This window comes from Canis aureus, chromosome 38 (assembly GCF_053574225.1).
Source record: "Canis aureus isolate CA01 chromosome 38, VMU_Caureus_v.1.0, whole genome shotgun sequence".
NCBI classification, from domain to species: Eukaryota; Metazoa; Chordata; class Mammalia; order Carnivora; family Canidae; genus Canis; species Canis aureus.
In genome coordinates this window covers 18,119,137-18,140,659 of record NC_135648.1, presented here as the reverse complement: position 1 = coordinate 18,140,659, position 21,523 = coordinate 18,119,137, and the positions used below count along the sequence as shown (strand labels likewise).

The following is a 21,523-nucleotide window of genomic DNA, read 5'->3' as shown; positions in this document are numbered from 1 at the left end:
ATAGCTAAATAAGTTCCAGAATTTATGTTATTTTAAAAACAGAGCAAGTTTATGAATATTTTCCGGTTAAAAATATTTCCTTTTTCCTAAATTAAAGAAATTGAAATTTGTAAAGTAGAGAAAAAGGAAAGAAAAGAAAAGAAAAGAAAAAGACAAGACAAGACAATGTCTGGATGTTAGAAAAAAACCTCAAACTGAAAATTTAATTCAAAGTGATGTAAAACTGGCAATGTTCCCAGGTACTTAGCGAATACAAATGCAAACCTTTCCTGGAGTACCCTTCCACCCCCATGTGAGCCGAGCCCCACCTTCATTTTGGAACTCAAAGAATTTCCACAGAAAACAATTCCAAGGAAAATGAACAGTAAATGAAGACAATGAAAAACATGAAAAGTACTAAAAAACTAAACACACAAACAAGAGGTTTCATGAAGCAAACAGGTTTCATGAAACAAACAACTGTCAAAAGAAAAAGGTAACTAATAATGGAATTAGCAAAGATCAAAGCTCATAAAACAAGCCTGCAAAATAGATAGGAGAAAAAAATATTTTAAAGAAGACCAAAGATTTGAAAAAGAACGAATCAGAGCCACTAAAACTGAAAAAGTCCTAGAAAGAGGAGAGGAAAGGGGATGGGGATTACACAGAGCTAAGGGGCCAGGACTCAGAACTGACACAAAACACAAATCCATACACTTAATTCTAAATGAATCCCAAAATGGAATATATAAGAAAACTACATCTAGGTAGAACAGATAAGCAAGTTTAAATTAGTCTTTAAAATGACCAGGTAAAGCAGATTTCCTTCAAAGGACTGATTATCACACTAACAGGTGACCTATGAACCAAGAAAAGAAGATAGAATATAGTGCAATGGTATCTTCAACATAATGAGAAAAAAAAAAAAAAAAAAGAAAGAAAGAAAGAAACTCCTATGTTTGTTTTCCAAAGTGGTTGAATCTTTTTGCATTACCTGTGACTGCTGAGAATAAACTATTCATGGTCCTGCATGAACTCCAGTAATTGTTCTGCCTGTTTCCTCCCCAGGCCTCAAGTAGTTTTCTCCTATGAATGTGCTCAAGAGTATTTGACTGATACAAGGAAGAACCCTCTACATATCTCTGAAGCACCCTCGATGTGCAATCTCTCCCTTTAGAACTCTGTCCTGTGAGGGTGCTATCATGGCCAGTTTCACAAGTGCCATCCAATCATTTTATTTTAAATAAACTTAAGAGTCTTACTAAAACTTCACTCAAGATCACATTTATAATTCTATATAAAATGTACTTTTTAATACTTCATAATATAACCTTAATTTTGTTATTTAGGGATGTCAAAAGTGAAGTTGGGTTTTGTCTTGTTTCATTTACTTATTGAAGAGCTAAAAAACTGAAAAATCCTTAATTTTAAATGAAACCAAATAGAATCTATGCCAAAATGAGCTATGGGGTACAGCCAGTACCATAATTGTGTGGAGGAGGTTTCAATTATGCATTAATTACATAGCAAAGCCTCCAGCTGACTCAAACTGTAGGGGAGATGTCAGTTGCAATGAGGTGTTAAACAATGAAGGGAGTGTTTTATACTTAGAAGAAAAATTAGGCTCAGTCTATCCTAAGAATGTGGTCTATTTAATTGTTTGGTTTCTCTGTTATAAATCTAGGGAGAAAAACACTAAAGTTTACTTTGTGATTTCTTTGCACTGTTTACCATCTTCCGTTATGAACAATTAACATTTAGATTTGTAATACATTCAGATGAGCATCGCAAAGGTTCTGGACAGTGAAAAGCTGAAGGCAGAATTTCTTGTTTAACATTCCAAAAACTTACCATGAATTTTCTGTAACCATTAAGGTATATTTATAAAAAACATAAATAGCTGTCAATTACTAAAAATTGTGAGTTGGAAATACCAAATTCACAAATCATAGAATCAAAGAACTAGCTAGAAAGGGCCTTAAAAAAAAATCACCTAAAAAAAAAAAAAAAAAAAAATCACCTGATAGTAACAGCAAGTGCCAAAAATCCAAGACCAAGTACAATGACACTTCATAGGAACTAAAATCAAATCCCAGATAGAGATATAACTATCATATATCAAAGAAGGAACTAAAAATTAGACATAAATACACTAAATGAATTTACAGCTTGTACAAGCACATACAAAAACCAAACTCTGAATTTCAGGTAATACAAGTACATTCTCCAATTTTCTCAATGTGTTCCTCCCACCTATTCTGTTTCCTAGACATTTATTTAATATCCATTATTGGGCAAATCCATTTTCAAGAATGGATGTAGAAATAACAACGGAGGAACAGGCAGGCCCTCTTCTCTAAAGAATTCACAATTTACTTGGAATTGTAAATTCCATCTGGGTGCCAGATTATAAAACACAGAAGCCATCACAAAACAAAAACATAGATGTCTATCATATTTCAGAGAATATAAACAATGAAAACACTATTCTTGTACACTCACTAGAAGGTGGAAAGACACAGAATGCTCAAACAAAAACTAAGAAAAATTTGAAAGTGGTTAATGAAACCCACTTCTGCATGAGTCTGACAGTTTGTTGCATAATCAAATTGATTTCAAAGAGGATCAAAATAACTATATTTCTATTTCACTCAACTGTAGATGACTTGAGGAATTACTTGAGTAATCTATACCACTGTAAGAACACTATAAACAATAAAAGTCTAATGAAATATAAAACATAAAAAACTCCTTCTTTCCCTACTGTTAATGGAAAAAAACTCAGTGAAAATTTCATTCAAAAGTACTGAAGAAAAAATACTGTAGAGATATATTTGTGCCACATTACATAGATTTTTTTTTTATACAGCTATTTAAGTCATAAGGTACTTAAATTCAATTCCACATTTGGTAAAACCTGGAATCAGCTAGTTTCACAACTTATTTTGTATCTCATTTTTAATTAGTCATAAGTTATTTAGAAGCAGTATGAATTTTCTTTTTGGAGGTCAGGTTGCTTTTGTTTTCTTTCACTAAGAATTGTCACTGTTATTTTACTGAGAAAGAAGGCAGAGCATTCACATTCTTTTTTTGGATACTAATTAGGTTACTGACTGAAAATATTTTCCTAGTTACCACTAAAAATATTTAACAAGAATTTTCAATGTTAGGCCAAATTACAAAATATTGTTATTGCAATTAACAGTGAATATAAGGCCCTAAATATGTTGCGGGAAAGTATTCTGTTCCAGAATAAAACCCCATTTAAAAAAAAAAAATTTTAGAGAGAGAGAGAGAGAGAGAGCATAGCGAGTGTGCACACACATGAGCAGGGAGAAGGGTAAAGGGAGAGAGAAAATCCTCAAAGCTGAGTCACCACGGAGCCCAGAGCCTCAAGTGAAGCGAGGCTTCATCTCATGTGGGGATCCATCTCACAAATGTGAGATCATGATCCCTGATCATGATCTGAACCAAAATCAAGAGTCACTTAACTGAATAAGCCACCCAGACGCCCCTAAAACCCAATTTCTTAATCTGAATGTTTGTTAAGAATCTCCCTTACTAAAGGTTAAAGTAACTAGACTGGTGTTTGAGAAACCTCGTTGCATTTCCTGCTCTGCAACTAACTACCACAGTGGGCTTTAAGGCTATCTCTTGGCATTTTCATTCAGGGTAAGAATGTATTCTGACAATCCTTTTTAGGTCTCAAAACCTAGAAAATAATAAATTTCAAGTATTTCTTTAGATTAGTAAAAAAAAAACAAAAAAAAAACAAAAAAACACATCACTACAGTTATGTATGTTCTCACTAACACCACATACTTTGTGAGAGGAGCTAGGCGAAGTTTTTAATGGTGGATTTAATTATTGCTGAGGTCTAATTTGATTTTGAACTTATCTTCAAGATGTGATTTAAGTTTGTAAATTAGTATCAAAGAAAAATTATACTTTTCACTGTACTTTCAAATAATAAAGCATTAAGACTTTTTTTTTAAGAATTTATTTATTTATTCATGAGAGATACAGATAAAGAGGCAGGGACATAGGCAGAGGGAGAAGCAGGCTTCCTGTGGGAGTCTGATGTGAGATGATGTGCGCCTCAACCCTTGGACCCTGCGATCACAACCTGAGTCAAAGGCAGAGGCTCAACCACTGAGCCACTCAGGTGCTCCTGAGATGTTTTATACTAAATGCTAGAACATATTTTATATCCCATCAGTTGCAATAAATGACTCCTAACATACTAACACCACTATCATGTGAGCTCTGAGAAGGTTGAGCTTGTAGTTTATCTACATAGCACTTTGATTTTTAGTTATTGCTCTATAGTGTTGAATGAACAAACTCAGTATAGACAGATTAAATACCTTATAAAATTCTAGTTCCAGTAATTATAAAAACCCTTCCAAGAAATGTCAGATAAAATGTAACATGCACCTGAAGTGCACAGTTGAGCTGGAAAGGAAATAGTCATGGGCCAGAAATTACTGGTACTGCAGTGAATGAAAATGGAAGATAGAAACACTTTCTTGAGACTTGGTTTTTACCACCCACACAAAGGAAGGACAAAAAGGAACCAGAACTAGAACTTTACAAGAGATAAACAATCAACAGAAGGATGAACTAGGAGGAAAACATTCCAAATAAGCTTTAAGGAAGTGTACCCATCTTGATCTGGCTCTAGAGGAGGGGAGGAAAAAGGAGTTCTAGATAATCGGTCAGCCCAGGGCCTACCCCAATGTCACTCTGATCTGTTCTGAATTTGAATTTATGCTATGCTTGTGGACCAGAAATCCTTGAACTGAGAATTTAACGTAAAAATCACCCAGGTTGTCTGGGTAGTTCAGTGAGTTAAATGCCTTCCACTCACGTCAGGATCCCTGGGATCCTGGGATGGAGCCATGCTTTGGGATTCCTGCTCAGTAGGGAGCCTACTTCTCCCTCTCCCTCTGACCCTCACATCCCCACTCCTGCTGTCTTTAATAAATAAAATCTTTTAAAAAAAGTAATAATAAAAAAGTAAAAATCAACTTTAGACTTGTTATATTACTATAGCACCTGACAAAAGCAAATTTATAATATCTTCAATCCAGAATTTCTTCAAATAATTAAAATGAAAGCATAGTGAGCAAAAGTCTAAATTCATAACAAATGCCAAGATTTAGTCACTAATTACATAAGGTAACTGGACAATCTGACAACCTCTATTTAACAAGTACCATGACAGAGTATCAAACACTAGAGAAAGGTATCATAGAATACATTTAACCCCCTTCTCTCCAACTAATGACCATGATACCACTCAGCCTCTAAAACATTATACAGTGTATATAATGTTGGGTCCTTCCATTTGCTTTCACCTACTTGATGAAAAGCAGAATGAACGATCTTTAAAATGCTAAAATACCCAGCAGTGTTTAAGTGAGTCTGTAAACAATTTACCCATTTTAATAACCAACATGACTGAAAAAAACCTGAGAATCACTATAGGATAGGGTGACCACTGTTTCTTCAAAACAACATTTTACTACATGTTTTTAAACTATGTGAATTCTGCAATAAATGTTTTTAGATATTCTGTCTTAACTCATGACCCTGTATGAGGAAGAGAGAAAACAAATTTTCCCCTTGAAAATATGTTATTAAAATGACTATATTTAAGTCTAGTACTGCACAGGAAAAGAGAAAAGGAACTTGTTAAAAAGGACACAAGCAGAGCCTACCAGAGCAAGGGGGCTGAGAACAACTGCACCTCCATACAGACATAAATGCACACAGCGCATTTTTAATGAAGGATAGTTAATTTAAGATAATGTATACTACATAAAAGTGTGATGACCCTGAGAACAAAGTCCACTCACAATTCACAGATGCAAACAACACAATATCAGCAGTACAAATAAATCACGAGAATCTGGCATATGAAATTTAAAATGAGAGGAAAGCATGGTGGATATCCTTCTGTCATGAGCAAAGGCAGACATCCAGAAATCACTAGCAAAACCACTCATTATTTGCCATGCTAATAATAGTGTTCATAAACTTGACAGCATTCTGAAAAAATCACTTACCCATGGTTCATTTTAAGCCTTACTAATGTACACAGCATTGAAAGTTATTTAAAACAATTTTAACATTGCCATTTTTCTTCTGGAAATGACAGCCAATACAAGAAGTATAAAGATTAAAAAAATAATAATCATGATCTCTAAAAGTGGCATACCTACTCATATTAATAACATAAAGATAAATACTTCTGAAAAATACTTAAATTTTAAGTCTGAAGCCAGTTGGGCTGGGGAGAAATTAATTTTGTACACATTCTCATGATGTGTGTTTATAGGAGCAATTTGAGTTATAACTGTGACTATACTGATTCTAAACAGGAAATGAGGAAGGAGAACAAAAACTTTCATGTACAAAATTTGAGTGACAAAGGAAAATGGTACACATTTCTAGTTATCAAACAAATACGTCAGAGGGATATAAAGTAAACATACTGACTATAGTTAACATCGTATTGCATATCTGAAAGGAGAATGGAGATTTAAAGTTACCACAAGAAAAAAATCTTTGTAACTATGTATGATAATGGATGTTAATTGGACTTCTGTAGTGATCATTCTGCAATATATATAAAAATATTAAGTCCTTACACTAGATACCTGGAACTTAATAATGTTATGTCAATTATACCTCAATAAAAAATTTTCAGACAGCTAAGTACCTGGAAATTTTAACATAGGATGTAGGTTTTAACTTCAACTAAATTTTACTAATATCTAGGTTAAAAAACTATATTCCCAACCTCCACCACCCCCTACACACAGTATATGTATCTAATTTATGGAGAAGTTACTATTTTTTCCATTCTTCAACTAGAAATTGGAGAAGGGGAGAGGAAGAGAACAGGAATTTGTTTTTGAACTTCCTCAAGCTCTTCAGGAAAAAGTTTAAAAAATTCATATTAGAAATTAATATAATAGTATTCTTTTCATTAGAATTTTAGCTAAAAATTTCTGTAATTATCCCTAAGGGATCCAGAGAGAAAAGAATATATGGAGGATCCCTGAACAACATTGGTTTAAACTGCATGGGTCCACTTATACCTGGGTTTTTTGTGGGCTTTTTCCCTACAAATGTAATATAGTCACCTGGGTGACTCAGTCAGTTAAGCATCTGCCTTCAGCTAAAGTTATGGTTCTGGGGTCCTGGGACTGAACCCCGAGTCTGGCTCCCTGCTCAGTGGGGAGTCTGCTTCTCCCTCTTTCTCTGCCCTCACTGCTCACCCCACTCATGTTCTCTCTCAAATAAATAAATAAAATCTCTTTTAAAAAGTACAATAATGTAGGGCAGCCTGGGTGGCTCAGCAGTTTAGTGCCGCCTCCTTAAGCCCAGGGTGTGATCTTCGAGACCCAGGATCGAGTCCGGCGTCAGGCTCCCTGCATGGAGCCTGCTTCTCCCTCCGCCTGTGTCTCTGCCTCTCTCTGTATCTCTCATGAACAAATAAATAAAATCTTTAAAAATAAATAAATAAATAAAAAGTACAATAATGTAAACGTATATATACTCTCTATCTTGTGGGGTTTTTTTACATTTTTTCCCTAGTTTACTTTATTGTACAGATACAATATATAATACATATGAGATACAAAATATGTGTTAATTGACTGTTACGTTATATATTAATTATGTTATCAGTAGGGTATCCAGTCAGTATTAGGCTATTAGGTATTGAGTTTTTGCAGGAGTCAAAAGTTGTACGTAAATTTTTTTTATTAATCAGGGGATGGGCACCTCAAACCCCTGCATTGTTCAAGTACTCTGTACTGTTTTGAAAATTATATTTCAGACTATCTGTAAAGCCTACAGCACAGAAACTGAAATTATTTTCTCTAAATAAGGAATACCAAATCTGTAACTAATTCTCAAAGATACCTCCATATTCAATGAAAACAACAGTTTAACAAATTACTTACTTTAGGTCCTGTAGGAGGTCTTTTGCATTAAGCATGGTTATTAAAGAGGTGGTAGCTGCAGGAATTATGATGATGGGTGTTCGAGATCCTATAAAGATAAAATTATAAAGATAACAAATATGTTATTATTATTAAATGAAATATAGTTACACTCCCAATTAAAACTTAAAAGTTGGTAAATTTGTAATCTTAACCCCTTTGAGCTAAAAAAATATTTTACATCAACAGTGATATTCAAAATTCAAAATATTTAATAATCAGTATGACCTGAACACTGACTAGTCAGAACAGATACCACACACGTTTTATATAACTGCACAAGCATAGAATCAGCCTTAATTTTGTAATATTATTTACTTTTACTTTCTTTTTTTTTTAAATTTTTGTTTTTTATTTAAGTGATCTCTACACCCAATATGGGGCTCGAATTCCTGATGCCAGGATCAAGAGTCACATGTTCTTCAGCCTAAACCAGCCACACGCCCCTACTTTTACTTTTTAAAATAAGTTTAGATTCATATGCACAACACCTCACCTTTCTTCTGATTTGGAGGAGGTCTTGCTTGAGAAACTGTTAATAAGAGAGTGAAAAAAAAATGAGTGTCACAAAAATCACATTCTTATTTTCAAATTTACAAAGCAACTAAGGCCTAAAAATTTAAATTACATGACTAGCTATAACATTTTAAAATATGTTGCAATCTTCTAAAATAACATCAATCTTTTCAAATAATTTATTTTTCTATTTCACAAAACATGAATATGCCTTACCATTATTTAACAATCTGTTATAATAAAGCAGATATACTACATTGGTAGACACTGTGTATCTATATCAATGGATGTTAAAGCCTAGCAAAGGAATCAAATAGTTTCTTAATTAACTGATAACCAATGTAGTAAATGCAAAAACATGTAACACTAGGGGAAGGGCTGGGAGAAAGAAATGTGCTGAACTATTTAGGAGGGAAAAGAAAGGCATTATTGGGAACTAAGACCTAAAATATTTTTTACCATTTTTCTCTCTTCCTATTTGCTTTTTGTTCTTTAGAAGACAACATTACAGGCAATGAGTCATGTAAAGGTCTATATTATCTTGAATTGCCCATATTATTATTATTTTTAAGGATTTTATTTGAGAGAGAGAGACAGAATATGAATGAGCAGAAGGCGAAGGAGAGAGAATCTGAAACAGACTCCAAGCTGAGTGCAGAGCCTGATGTGGGGCTCAATCCCAGGCCACAAGACCATGACCTGAGCTAAAATCGAGAGTCAGACACTCAATCAACTAAGCCACCCAGGCACCCCAAGTTGCCCATATTATTAAAATTGTGAATGTATGTTATAAAAACACAAATATTCATCTTCTCACTATCTGTCTATATAATAGACTTTATAACACACAGAAACATTTGTTGGTATAATAACAGCAATATCAGCCTGGTTGAAGATTAATGTATTTTAGAACTTAAAAATGCTGTACATTCAAGTTACAGAATTTACAATAAAAATTTACTGACTGCTTTCTATGTGAAATGTGTGTACTGTGTTAGAATTTTTATCCCCCCTGCCCTTTTTAAGGATTTTATTTATTTACTCATGAGAGATGCAGAGAGAGAGAGGCAGAGACATAGACAGAGGGAGACGCAGATTCCCTGCAGGGAGCCTGATGTGGGACTCAATCCCAGGATCTGGGGATCATGACCTGAGGCAAAGGCAGATGCTCAATCAGTGAGCCACCCAGGTGGCCCAGAATTTCCATTTTCTTAAATCACGAAAATAAATAAAAATTTAGGAGACTTAAAATTCTAACAACATCAGTTAAAAACAGATTACCACTTTTAAAGGGATACATGCATTTGTGGAATGTGTTCTATTTTAAAAGCAGTAAAATGCTACATTTTCACTTAATACTTTTTATTCTTTTGTATAGTTACTTATTGTGATAAAATTTTATCAGTCCAGTAGTATGATTTTTCTAGCCACATTAGGTAGTGAAAGATACATGTAAATAAAAGTTCACATATATGTATATTTATTATAGTGTTCTCATACCTTTCTTCTTGCTGAGAAAAAAACAGTAAAGCTTTCTTAAATCATTTTTAGAAACAGGACTCATAGAAACACCTGATTAGCGAGATAGCATCATCTTAAACACAATATAGTCTCAGTAAATATCTGGTAGTTGTTGGATGGATAAGATAATGACAGGTCGGAGAGATACATGAATAACAGGAGATGGGACTTGCTATGAAAATGACTAAGAAGGGCAGCCCTGGTGGCACAGCGGTTTAGCGCCGTCTGCAGCCCAGGGTGTGATCCTGGAGACTCGGAATCAAGTTCCATGTTAGACTCTCTATATGAAGCTTGCTTTTCCCTCTGCCTGTGTCTCTGCCTCTCTCTCTCTCTCTCTCTCTCTCTGTGTCTCATGAATAAATAAATAAAATCTTTAAAAAAAAAAAAAAAAGACTAAGAGGAGCAACAAAAAAGATTTGACTGAAACACCATGGTTTGGTGAAGAAGTAGACAATGGACTCAGGAATTTAGGAAAACACTTACTAAAAATGCAAGAGTGAGAAGACCCCATAATAGAAAAAGACAAAATATAAAACCATATTAAAAATAAAGTTTAGAGACTTAGTAAGAAATAGCTACAAAAGAATATATGAACAGGTTCCCTGGTTAAGTAAAGACCAAGGTATAGACACTATGACAAACGCACTATGTTAAGCTTGATTTAGAGTGGGAGGGGAGAAGAAAGGGCAGAGTAACACCAGTCCACATGGCAAAATGATTAAGAGCAAGAATCTATATATTAGTGATCTCAATTCCTATCCCCATTTTGCCACTTCCTAGGCAAATTACCCTAGGAAGTCGAACTGATAGACTGCTCTCTATCAGTTGTCCTCAAATATAAAACAGTAATAATAGTTTCTACATTTTAAAACTGCTGTGAGAATCTTAAAAACAACAATGCATGTTAAGTCCTTAATCAGGACTAAATATTTAATATTTAGCGAACTCTGTGGCTATAGCTGATCTTAAATGCTACTGCTTCTAGTGCCACTAACACTGCCTTCAGCAAATGCCATGACTGAAAATTTACAAGCTGAGAATAATTATTATTGATTGCTATGTTTGATTTCTAATATAACAACAGTCTTCGCTTAAATATTCAGAGCCTTCACTTAAATATTCAAGGCCCTCTTATTATTATAAATAAAACAGAAACAGTCCCTGTCCTCAAAGACCCTTCAGTCAAAGTAGGGGAGCCAGACCATAAATAAGTAAGCACACAAAAACATATAAACATATGTGAACATGCAATATTAAGGAACAAAAGGTGTGTACACTGACAGAAAAGTGTGCTTTGGCTTTAGAGAACCCCTCGAAAAAAGTAGCATTTAAACTGAGAGTTCAAGGATGACAAGGAGCCAACTTGCAAAGAATAAGTGGACGAATAGCCCAGATTAGAGGGAGGAATGTGAGCAAATGCCAAAGACAGGAAGAAACTGCTGTGCTTAGGGAACTGCAAATGTATAGACTATAGGGACAAAAGAAAGAGTGGCAGGAGAAGAGGTTTAAAATATATGCAGAAATCAATATATATAAAAAGCTTTCTAGGTGATGTTAGGTTTGTATTTAAGTGCCACTGAAAACCCTGTAACTTTTAAGCCAGAAAATGACATAACTTGATTTTCATGTCACATCTTCTGTAAAGGAAAAACAATAGATTTAGATAAGTAAAAAAAAAAAAAAAAAAAAAAAAAAAGATTTAGATAAGTGATCAAAAGGGGACAAGCATGAAAGCAGAAAGCTCAGAACTATTAACAGTCCACAGTGGTACTACTCAAATGAGGTGTAAAGATAAGAGTATTTTTTTTAAGAGTATTTTTTTAAATTTTAAAAATTTCCAATCCAAGGTCAAGTGAGTAAAATTCAGTAACAATGAATTACTAGAAAATGATCACACACTTGGATGTCGTGACAGTATTGTACTCTCAATTTCCATATGTAGCTTATTGGAAGCCAGAAATAGGTCATGGACTAACACTTCAAGCAGCACTGGTCTAGAGAATGATAATGGTTTGGATTTAAGTTGTGGTAGTAGAGATGAAAAGACAAATCTGAACACAGAAAAGGTAAATTTGACAGAACTCACTGACGTAAATGCAAAAAGTGAATAATGAAGAATAACTGCTGAATTTTTTGCTTAAGAAGCAGAGTTGACAGTGGTGCTATTTATTCATGAAGAAGACACCTGGGAGAAAACATCAGGGAACAGAGGTTATACATCAGTTTTAAGATGCCTATGGCATATCCAAATGTTAAATAGTTTATATAAGATACCAGATGTAAGAAAAGCTGTCTGATTTGGACATACAAATCTGAAAATCATCAGCACACAGATATAAACCTATGGAATAAGATACTAGAACCAGAACTATCTGTTTAAAATACACAAGGGGCTAATTCTCTCAATCTCATATTTAAGCAGATAAATTAGAGCTATAGGCTCATTTATACTCATTTCAGGGAATCTGTGAAATAAAAATAAAAAATTAAAGCTGGAGAAGTGAAGTATGCATTGTATATGCAAGAAAAAGAGGCAGGAAGCAGGGTTCCGTACAAGAGACTTACACTCTAAAAAGAAAGTGACAGTAAGGTATAAGCCTACAGTTTATCAAAGGCTTATCCTTCCTAATCCACTGAAAAACATGTGCTTTTTGTTAGTTACATTCTCTAAATAAGTGTTAAGAAGTTGGGAGTAACTGCAGACACTTTCAAGTATCAAATTTACCTGGGGACTTGCCTGGCACAATTGATGATAAATAAACATGTGGTGAAAGAATAACAAAAAGGAAAAAACAATCAATAATGGAACTCTATATCTGAGTTGTCCCACAGAAGAGGAAAACAAAATGGTGGTTCAAAACCCCATTTCCAAATGATTTAAATTGTATGTACAAATAACAGTTATAAATGTATAATCTGTCATCTATATTACACTGCCAGATAGATTTTGAGCAATCATACATATATTTTTCAATTTTGAAAAGATAACATAAGTGAGTATGTCATACACTATCCAATATTCATTCAAAATTGGGCAGCATTCCATAAACAAATAAACATTTCTACAGCAAAAGAAAATTTCACTAATCAGACAAAGATGACAAACTGCCTAACACATCCACTCAAATCAGGTTTTATTGATAAATAAATGCTAAAAAATTGTGGAAAAAGAAGAGATCTCACATGAGATATTAGTCCACATTAATCTCAATCAGTTTAATCACCAGTACCCCTCTCAAGAACAACTGAAGAAGAATGACAGAATATTAAGAGTTGAAAAGATGGGAGTGCTCCTTAGTTTACATATGATCTTTGCCAAGGTCACAAAACTGGCTGTTAAAATTCAGCTCCCTTAACTTCTTTTATCACATGATACATTTGAACAACCTCGTTTATTCAGATATTAGTGCTTCTCCCTACCCCTTACCTTTGTCGGCCAAATGACCGAAAACTGGGTTAGATATGTCAGATGGTCATTTCTCCCCTTTTATACCATTTCTGAATTTCTAATGTCATCATCTTTAGACTTGACCAACAATAGCCTCCCATCTCTTCCTTCCAAAGAAAAACAATTCTGTATCGATCATTCAACTGCTTCTATAGTATCCCTCTACTACACGGGTTGTATTCTTAGGGCCCAATTCTTACTGTCTTTACTTTTTCTTACTTTCTGAAAGAACTCCTTCTTAGCTTTTCCTAGTTTTTGGCACTGAGTACATATATAGAAAGCATTCAACTCATATTTATTGAATTTAATTGCTCTTCCTTATACTGTTATAATGGCTTTTGGTAAGATCCTCTCTACTTAAAAATAGTCCCACAGTCCTGTCATCTGAAACAAATGTATCCAATGTGCTTCAAATTTAATACATGGCTAATGAAGCACTCCTCCACTGATCCCCAGAAACAGGAATCACAGAAATTCCAAACAAATCCACTGTCATTCAAAAAAAAAAAAAAAAAAAAGTAAATACTAGTCATGTCAAAATTCAGATGTATGAATCCAGGACACAGTGAGATAAAAAGCATTCCAATGTAAGCCACATATAACCTTAATATTGTACTTGTAAAGTGCTTCCAGAAATATTTAGTATCTATAATCTACATAATTTTAGAGTTAGCCTATAAACATACTATGAATAAAAATACCTTTAGATCTATACTACTGATACTGCCAAATTTAAGAGGAAGACCACTCAATTTATTATTCTTGCCTCTGCCTTTCCAAGACTTTTCTATTTTCTTGACAGTTATTTTCAATAGCACTAATGAGGTAAAAAAGACATGTGGTATAGCTAACACTGTAATTACACTAAATGTAAAAATAAAACACCAAAATCAAACCCAGGACACCTAAAATGAGTATAATATTGTTGGTATATCTACATGCATTTATAAAGATCTTTTTAGGAAATAGGAAGAGGGAAGAAAAATATTTCCAAAATAACTTCAATAACGTCTTTGCTTACCATACCTTTTACAAAACTGATTGCAGAAATCTTACATGCTCAAGAACACAGACCTCTGAAATTCTAGGCATCAAAATGCTTATCAGTCTACTAAAATTATGGTGGTGTGCTTCCAATGGGGGGCGGAGGGGAGGAGGAGATTACATCCATATAAACTCTCGAATAAGGAATTGGTGAGGGAATATGTACATATAAATAGTTTTCTAAAAACATTTTTCTAAGATCTTAAAATCATTTTCTAAAAAATCTTTAACTCTTCAACTCTATTTTTTCAAGCAAATGTTCTTATATTACTTTAGAAGTACTTTAAGTAATATTTCAACTCCTTTAAATCATTGTATGTATCAAAAAAATTTCATTGTGACCATTAAAAAACAAGACACCTCCCACCCTACCCCCACCACCAAGTTTAGTATTTTTACCTGGTCTTGGTACTGGCTGTGCTGCAGGAGTCTGAGTCTTACGAGCCGATGCACCCTCCTTTAAAAGAATAAACATTGACACATGATGTAAGAGTTCCTTTACATAATAAACACTTATATTTAATTACTGCAACGAAATTCCGTATCTCCATATTTCTCAATCAGTCCTTCCCCTGAACATGTTATGATCCTAAGCATTAAAAACAAACAAACAAAAAACCCCTCTCTTATCTTTTATTCTATTGATCATGAAGTAATAACAGGAGTCTTTAGTAGAAAATAAATTTAAACTGTTACCATACAGTAGTTATAGTAAGCATGTAATATTTTTCAAATATTCAATGATTTGCTTAATTATTGACAACTGTTGACAATATTCAAATATTCAATGATTTGCTTAATTGTTGACAATATTTGCAGCAATGTTATTACTCATTTTAAAATCAAGTCAATCTTTATTCCATTAAACAATCTCAAAATGAATAAATGATACATAATCTCACATTAGAAAGATGTAAATGATGTTACTTCTGGAGTGCATTTAAAAACCCCAAGAATATTTCAAATTAAATTCCTTTAAAATATTCAGGGAAATTAATCACATTTATAAAGATGAGATTTGTTACATTTAAGAGTGGTTGAAAATTTTAACTAAATAACTAATCTCAACTAATTACTAAGTATGTAATATACAGAAAAACTATGCTAAGTATTGAAATGTATCAATTATACACTCAGGACTAGATGCCTCTGAAATGCTTAAGATACTTAAAAGTTGTCTTTAGTATAACAGTTTCAATCATGTTCACACTTAATAGGAAGCTACAAATGTACTTTTCAAAACAACTAGTAATTCATGGAGATCTTACTCTAGTTGTACTCAAACTGAAATGAAATTTGGTAACTACCAGGGAAGTTCCATAAATCCATAATAATAAAAATCAGTATTAGAACCACAGAAACAGGGATCCCTGGGTGGCGCAGCGGTTTGGCGCCTGCTTTTAGGCCCAGGGCGCGATCCTGGAGACCCGCGATCGAATCCCACGTCGGGCTCCCGGTGCATGGAGCCTGCTTCTCCCTCTGCCTATGTCTCTGCCTCTCTCTCTCTCTCTCTCTATCATAAATAAATAAATTAAAAAAAAAAAGAACCACAGAAACATTTCTAAAGAAATAACTGTTAAATAACTTTAATTTTAACCATTCAAAGCTTGAGATTTTGCATAGTAAAATAATTTGAGATGGTAGGCTATACCATGGTTGTTTTTAAATAACTACACCAATTAAAAAGATATCAGCTTTCCATCTCATGTTCCTGCATAAAGAGGAATCAACTCAATATTATATAATAAACATGAAAATAAAATAAACATTATCTTTATTACTTAGAAATCCTTATATGTAAATACTAAGTCATGGAGTGTGGCTTAAGTATACACAGAAACAGAAAAAATAAAAGAAATGAGACAGGAAGAACAGTGAGTACACACATATGCACACATCTTTCTGTCTACATTGGACTAGAAGGCTGGTTGGATCCAAATCAAAGCCTTCTTTTGAAAAGAGTAGACGAAGTTCAAAATCACAAGAACACAACAGCACTCTGTGCATATTGAGAACTATCCGAACCAAACTGATTCAGCTTACTGTTAAAATAAACCTATACTAAATGAACAGACGACAGCTCTTATAACACAGGTCAGCAAAAGGTACAAGCACACAGAAGTAATATGAAAAAAGTCTTTTCCATAACAAATCACAACTCAAGTGTTTTTATCTACTTTTGAGTAAACTCAATACTGGGACCTCTTTAAATATCAAAAAATGGGTATTTTCTGTTTGCAAAGTAAGCTGTCATTGCTTGATGACCTTCTACTCCAAATTATTTCTTTTTGGGAATAAGCCTTGGCCCTTGGTTACTGGAGGAGGCATGTGTCCTAGCCTAGGTCAGTTAAGAGTTCTCCCCTCTCCAATAGTATATATTGGAACTAGTAAGTTACACCTCTAGCTACAAGGCTGCAAAGGTGGCAAACCAAACATTACAGATGATCATATATCTCTTGACTCACGGGGAAAGCCCATCTGCAGGACAGAATACTAGTATGCACAAAAAAGAGGTGAAATACAACATCCCTTATAACACTTATCTAGTTATAATACCCTGAAAGACTATTCTCCCTCCAATTTATTCTTGATTATATGAACCTTTAAAAGCCCTCATCTCACCAACCTATATACTCCCATACACATTTTCATCTCACTTAGTTGAGCAGAGTTACTGTTAGTTGTAACCGAGTTTTATTTAATTTTGTCTTCTCAGATGTACTGAAAATTCTGGGTTGCCAAAGTCATTGTAGTACAACTTTGCTTAATTTTGGAATTAGTAAACACAAATAAGTTTAATTGCAAGCACATATTCACACATTCTCTCTCTCTCTCTCACACACACACACGCACACACACAGCTATACAGATACTAAATTGGAGACTGTGGGTTGCTTGAAAGAAAACTGGGAAGATCTTTGCTAATCATGTCGTTAGTTTACAGCCGTAGCCATTTTAGGACTACCTAGTCAACCCTAAGAGCTAAAAGTTCATTCGACTCCGATCCATACTATTTTGAAATAAAATTATAAAAAGTCATTGCATAAAGAACCTCGGACACTATATAATCCAACCACACCACTTTTTAAAGATGAAGAAACAGAGGTGAAGTTTTTCAAAGGCTACAAAGTGGCATATGTTAAAAATCAGGAATAATAATTTGGCAGTAATATGGGGAAGAGACTGACAGTCCTACATTTTTAAAGATACCTGGATTGAGGGAAAAATAATACCCATCTGGGAAAATAAAGTATCAGCAAAAAACAACCACCACCACCAAAAAAAAAAAAAAAAACAACAACTAAAGGAGCTGACAAGTTGTGCTAACTGGAGAGGAAAACCTGCTTTCTCTTGAAAAGTCAGAACAATTATAATTTCCACTGAGACTTGAGGCACTCTGAAAAAGAATAACAGATAAGAATGGGAGAAGTGATAGAATCCTTTTGTAAAACATAACAAGGCAAAACAAAGTATGCTGTTTATAATCCTTACTTGCCTTATTTTAGCAAATGAGAAAATCTAAAAATCTTCCAGTACTAGGAAAGACAATATTGGTATTTGCTGCTTTAAACAAGCAGAAAATAATACCCTGATATGTAATACCATAAGGAAAAATATCTGTGACAAGTATCAGTATGAAAAGGAATGCATTATATGTACTTAATTTGGAAAAATGCTATTTATATGAAACTTCACAAAATACTGAAAATTCTAAATGAATAAAACACACAGAATATATATGCAGACTCTACATGTTTATAATCTACCTTTTTGACTACTATATTTAGGACATCAAAAGTAACATGTTTTAAAAATGAAATACTCATTATACCCTTGTATGTTTTTGTCTTTCTAAAGTAACACACATCCCTGAAATTTGGATTTGATATTTAGAACTCCCAAATATTAGAATGCTCTTTTAAAAAACATCTGAATTTTAAGTACAGAGTGAATCTTAAAAAAAAAAAAAAAAAAAAAATAGTATTTTGGAAAAACGATGTAGAAAAAGACAATTGCAACTCTGTAGACAAATGACAATGAGGCTGAAAACAAGAGATTTCAAGAGCAAAACACAAGTTATAAGCATATTTTTTTTTACATTTGCCATAACCAGAATAATTATGCATACAGTATCTGCCAACACAGAAAACAGCTAACATGTTTCTAAAATATACTGGAGAATCTCTATAAACTATATAGATTTGAAACCTCTATCAAATCCCCCATTTTGCTATAGAATTCTCTATTTACTTGTCTGTTTTTCTCAGACTGTAAGCTAACTTAGGACAGGTACTGTCTATTACGCCTCCAATGCCTATTACTACCATGGTGTGCCTGATGCATGGTAGGTCCTTAAAAAATACACGTTAATGAAAACAAATCCATTTGCCTTAATATTACTAATTCACTACTGTTAAGCTGTTTTAATTTGTCAAATAAAAATGGTGAAAATATATATGATTACTGAGAGAATTAAACAACATTTATTTATTCTACACACATTCACCAAAGCACTGCATGCTAAATAAACTGGCAAAGCAAGGTGGTCCCTGCCTTCACCAAGTTTTGCAATTTAATGATCAGAGAATGCAGGTTTTAAAATTATAATTACATATGTATTCTTATTTGTAACGTGCATATGTGTATTTTCTAAAATGTGTATGTGTATGTTCATTTCAGTGTCCAAAATAAAGAAGACTTAATAATTATTAAACCAACTTCTTTCCATAAGGGAACATTCTCTTAGGAAAAGAACTGGCAAATCAAATTCAGCAGTATACTAAAAAGATTACACACCATGACCCAGTGGCATTTATTACTGGAATGCAAAGATGGTTCGACATATGAAAATCAATAGATATGGATATATATTAACAGATTGAAGGGAAAATACATGACATGTCAACTGATACAGAAAAAGTACCTGACAATTTAACATCCTTTCATGATTTAAAAACAGTATCACATACACCTTATCAAACTAGGAATGAAAGGAAACTTCTTCAATATGATAAAAATTAAATATGAAAAACTCACAACAGCTAACATCCTCATTGGTGAAAGACTGAAAGCCTTTCCCTTAAGATCTGGAACAATATGTCCAGTTTCACCACCTTGATTCAACATATCATCTGAAATTCTAGCCAGGACAATTAGGAGAATGAAAGAAAGAAAAGAAAGAACAAAAGAATGGAAAGGAAGGGAAAGGAAGGGAGAAGAAGGGAGAGGAAAGGGAAAGGAAAAGGGAAAGAAAAGGAAAGGGAAAGGAAAGGGGATAAAAAAGCACACCTAAGTGTCCAACTCTTGGTTTTAGCTCAGGTCGTGATCTCAGTCTTGAGATCCAGTGCCACCTATGGTTCCTCACTTAACACTGAGTCTGCTTGTCCCTCTCTCTGCTCACGAATACAGCTCTCTCTCTCCCTCTCTCATAAATAAGCTGTAAAACAAAAACAAAAACAAAAAAACTCCTACAAGTGAAAACCAAAAAACAACCCAATCCAAAAATGGGCAAAAAACATTGAATAAACATTTCTCCCAAGAAACTGACCATTCTCCAGATAGTTAATAAGCACATGAAAATACACTCAACCATCACTAATCATTTGGGAAATGCACATCAAACCACAATGAAATATCACTTCATACCCATTAGGATAGCTATTAGCAAACACACAACTGAAATTAACAAGTACTGACAACGATGTTGAAAAATTAGAATCCCTGTGATGGCTGGTGGGAATGTAAAATGTGTAGCTGCTATGAAAAACAGTATGGTGGTATCTCAAAAAATGAAATATAGAATTACCATATAATCCAGCAATTCCAACTCTTGGTATATAACCAACAGAACAGAAAGTAGGGACTTGACCAGGTATGTATGTATGTATGTATTTTTAAAGATTTTATTTATTTACTCATGAGAGACACACAGAGAAGCAGAGACACAGGCAGAGGGAGGAGAAGCAAGCTCCATGTAGGAACCCGATGCAGGACTCGGTCTGGGAACTCTGGGATCACGTCCTGAGTCAAACACTGACGCAGACACTCAACCACTGAGCCACCCAGGCGTCCCACTGACCATGTATTTAAATGTATGTTGATGTGCATATTATTATTCACAATAGCCAAAAGATGAAAACAACCCAAATGTCCACTGACAAACAGATGGATAAACAAATTACAGTTTATGCATCCAATGGAGTATCATTCAACTTAAAAAAAAAAAAAAAGAATAATTGCACTTCTATGAAGTACCTGGAAGAGCCAAATTCATAGAAATAGAACAGTGGTTACCAGAGGCTGGGGAGAAGGCAACAGGAAATTGTTTAATGTGTACAGAGTTTTAATTTGGAATGAAGCTACAGAGTGGTGATGGCTGTATAACATTATAGATATACTTAATGGCACTGAATTATACACTTAAAATGGTAAATCATAAATATAAATAAAAAATTTTTAAAAAGCACAAGGTATGCTAAAAGAATAAATACAGTCTAATTACAAATGATGGCAGACTTTTCAAGAGAAAACTCTATTTCTCCCTTTTTAGCTCTGGACTATACCCACAAGGGATAAACTCATGAACAAGCTGACTCAATCATATCTCCTCCATCTCTCTCCTTTGGAGGTGGAAATCAACAGTGAGAGATACGCTCAGCAGTATGAGCTACAGTTATCTGTACCAGGCTGGTTTTAAGGAGGACTATGTATACAAAAGACCAGAGAGCTGGTGTACGTACAGCTGGTACCAAAAAAAGTGACAAGTATTCATATGGCACCAGACAGAAACGGAAAAGCTTCCTTGATTCCTGACAGTTTTTCAATGTCTATGTTCTTTTAAAGGCCAATTTATATTTCCCAGTCTTGAGTTCTGCAGAATATTCCTATACCGTTATAATATATTTCCTTTTCTTCCTTAAGCTGAGCAAGTTTATGCTACTTGATATCTAAGGAGCATAGACTAAAGTAAGTATTTTAATCTCAAGATAAAACAAAA

General features: G+C 33.9%; 1 protein-coding gene across 7 annotated transcripts in view; it reads right to left on the bottom strand.

Annotated features, from left to right (window-relative positions):
* CDC73 (cell division cycle 73) overlaps positions 1-21,523 on the bottom strand; it is a 253,894-nt gene that overhangs the window by 154,896 nt on the left and 77,475 nt on the right. For all 7 annotated transcript variants that reach the window (XR_013374102.1, XR_013374103.1, XR_013374106.1 and 4 more), the window contains exons 11-13: positions 14,926-14,983; positions 8,494-8,529; positions 7,959-8,046 (exon numbers count right to left, since the gene is read on the bottom strand). Coding sequence is in view for 1 of the 7 variants with exons in the window: in XM_077886718.1 (XP_077742844.1) it covers positions 7,959-8,046; positions 8,494-8,529; positions 14,926-14,983 (182 nt within the window). In the remaining 6 variants the exon portion in view is untranslated. The remainder of the gene's footprint in view (positions 1-7,958; positions 8,047-8,493; positions 8,530-14,925; positions 14,984-21,523) is intronic.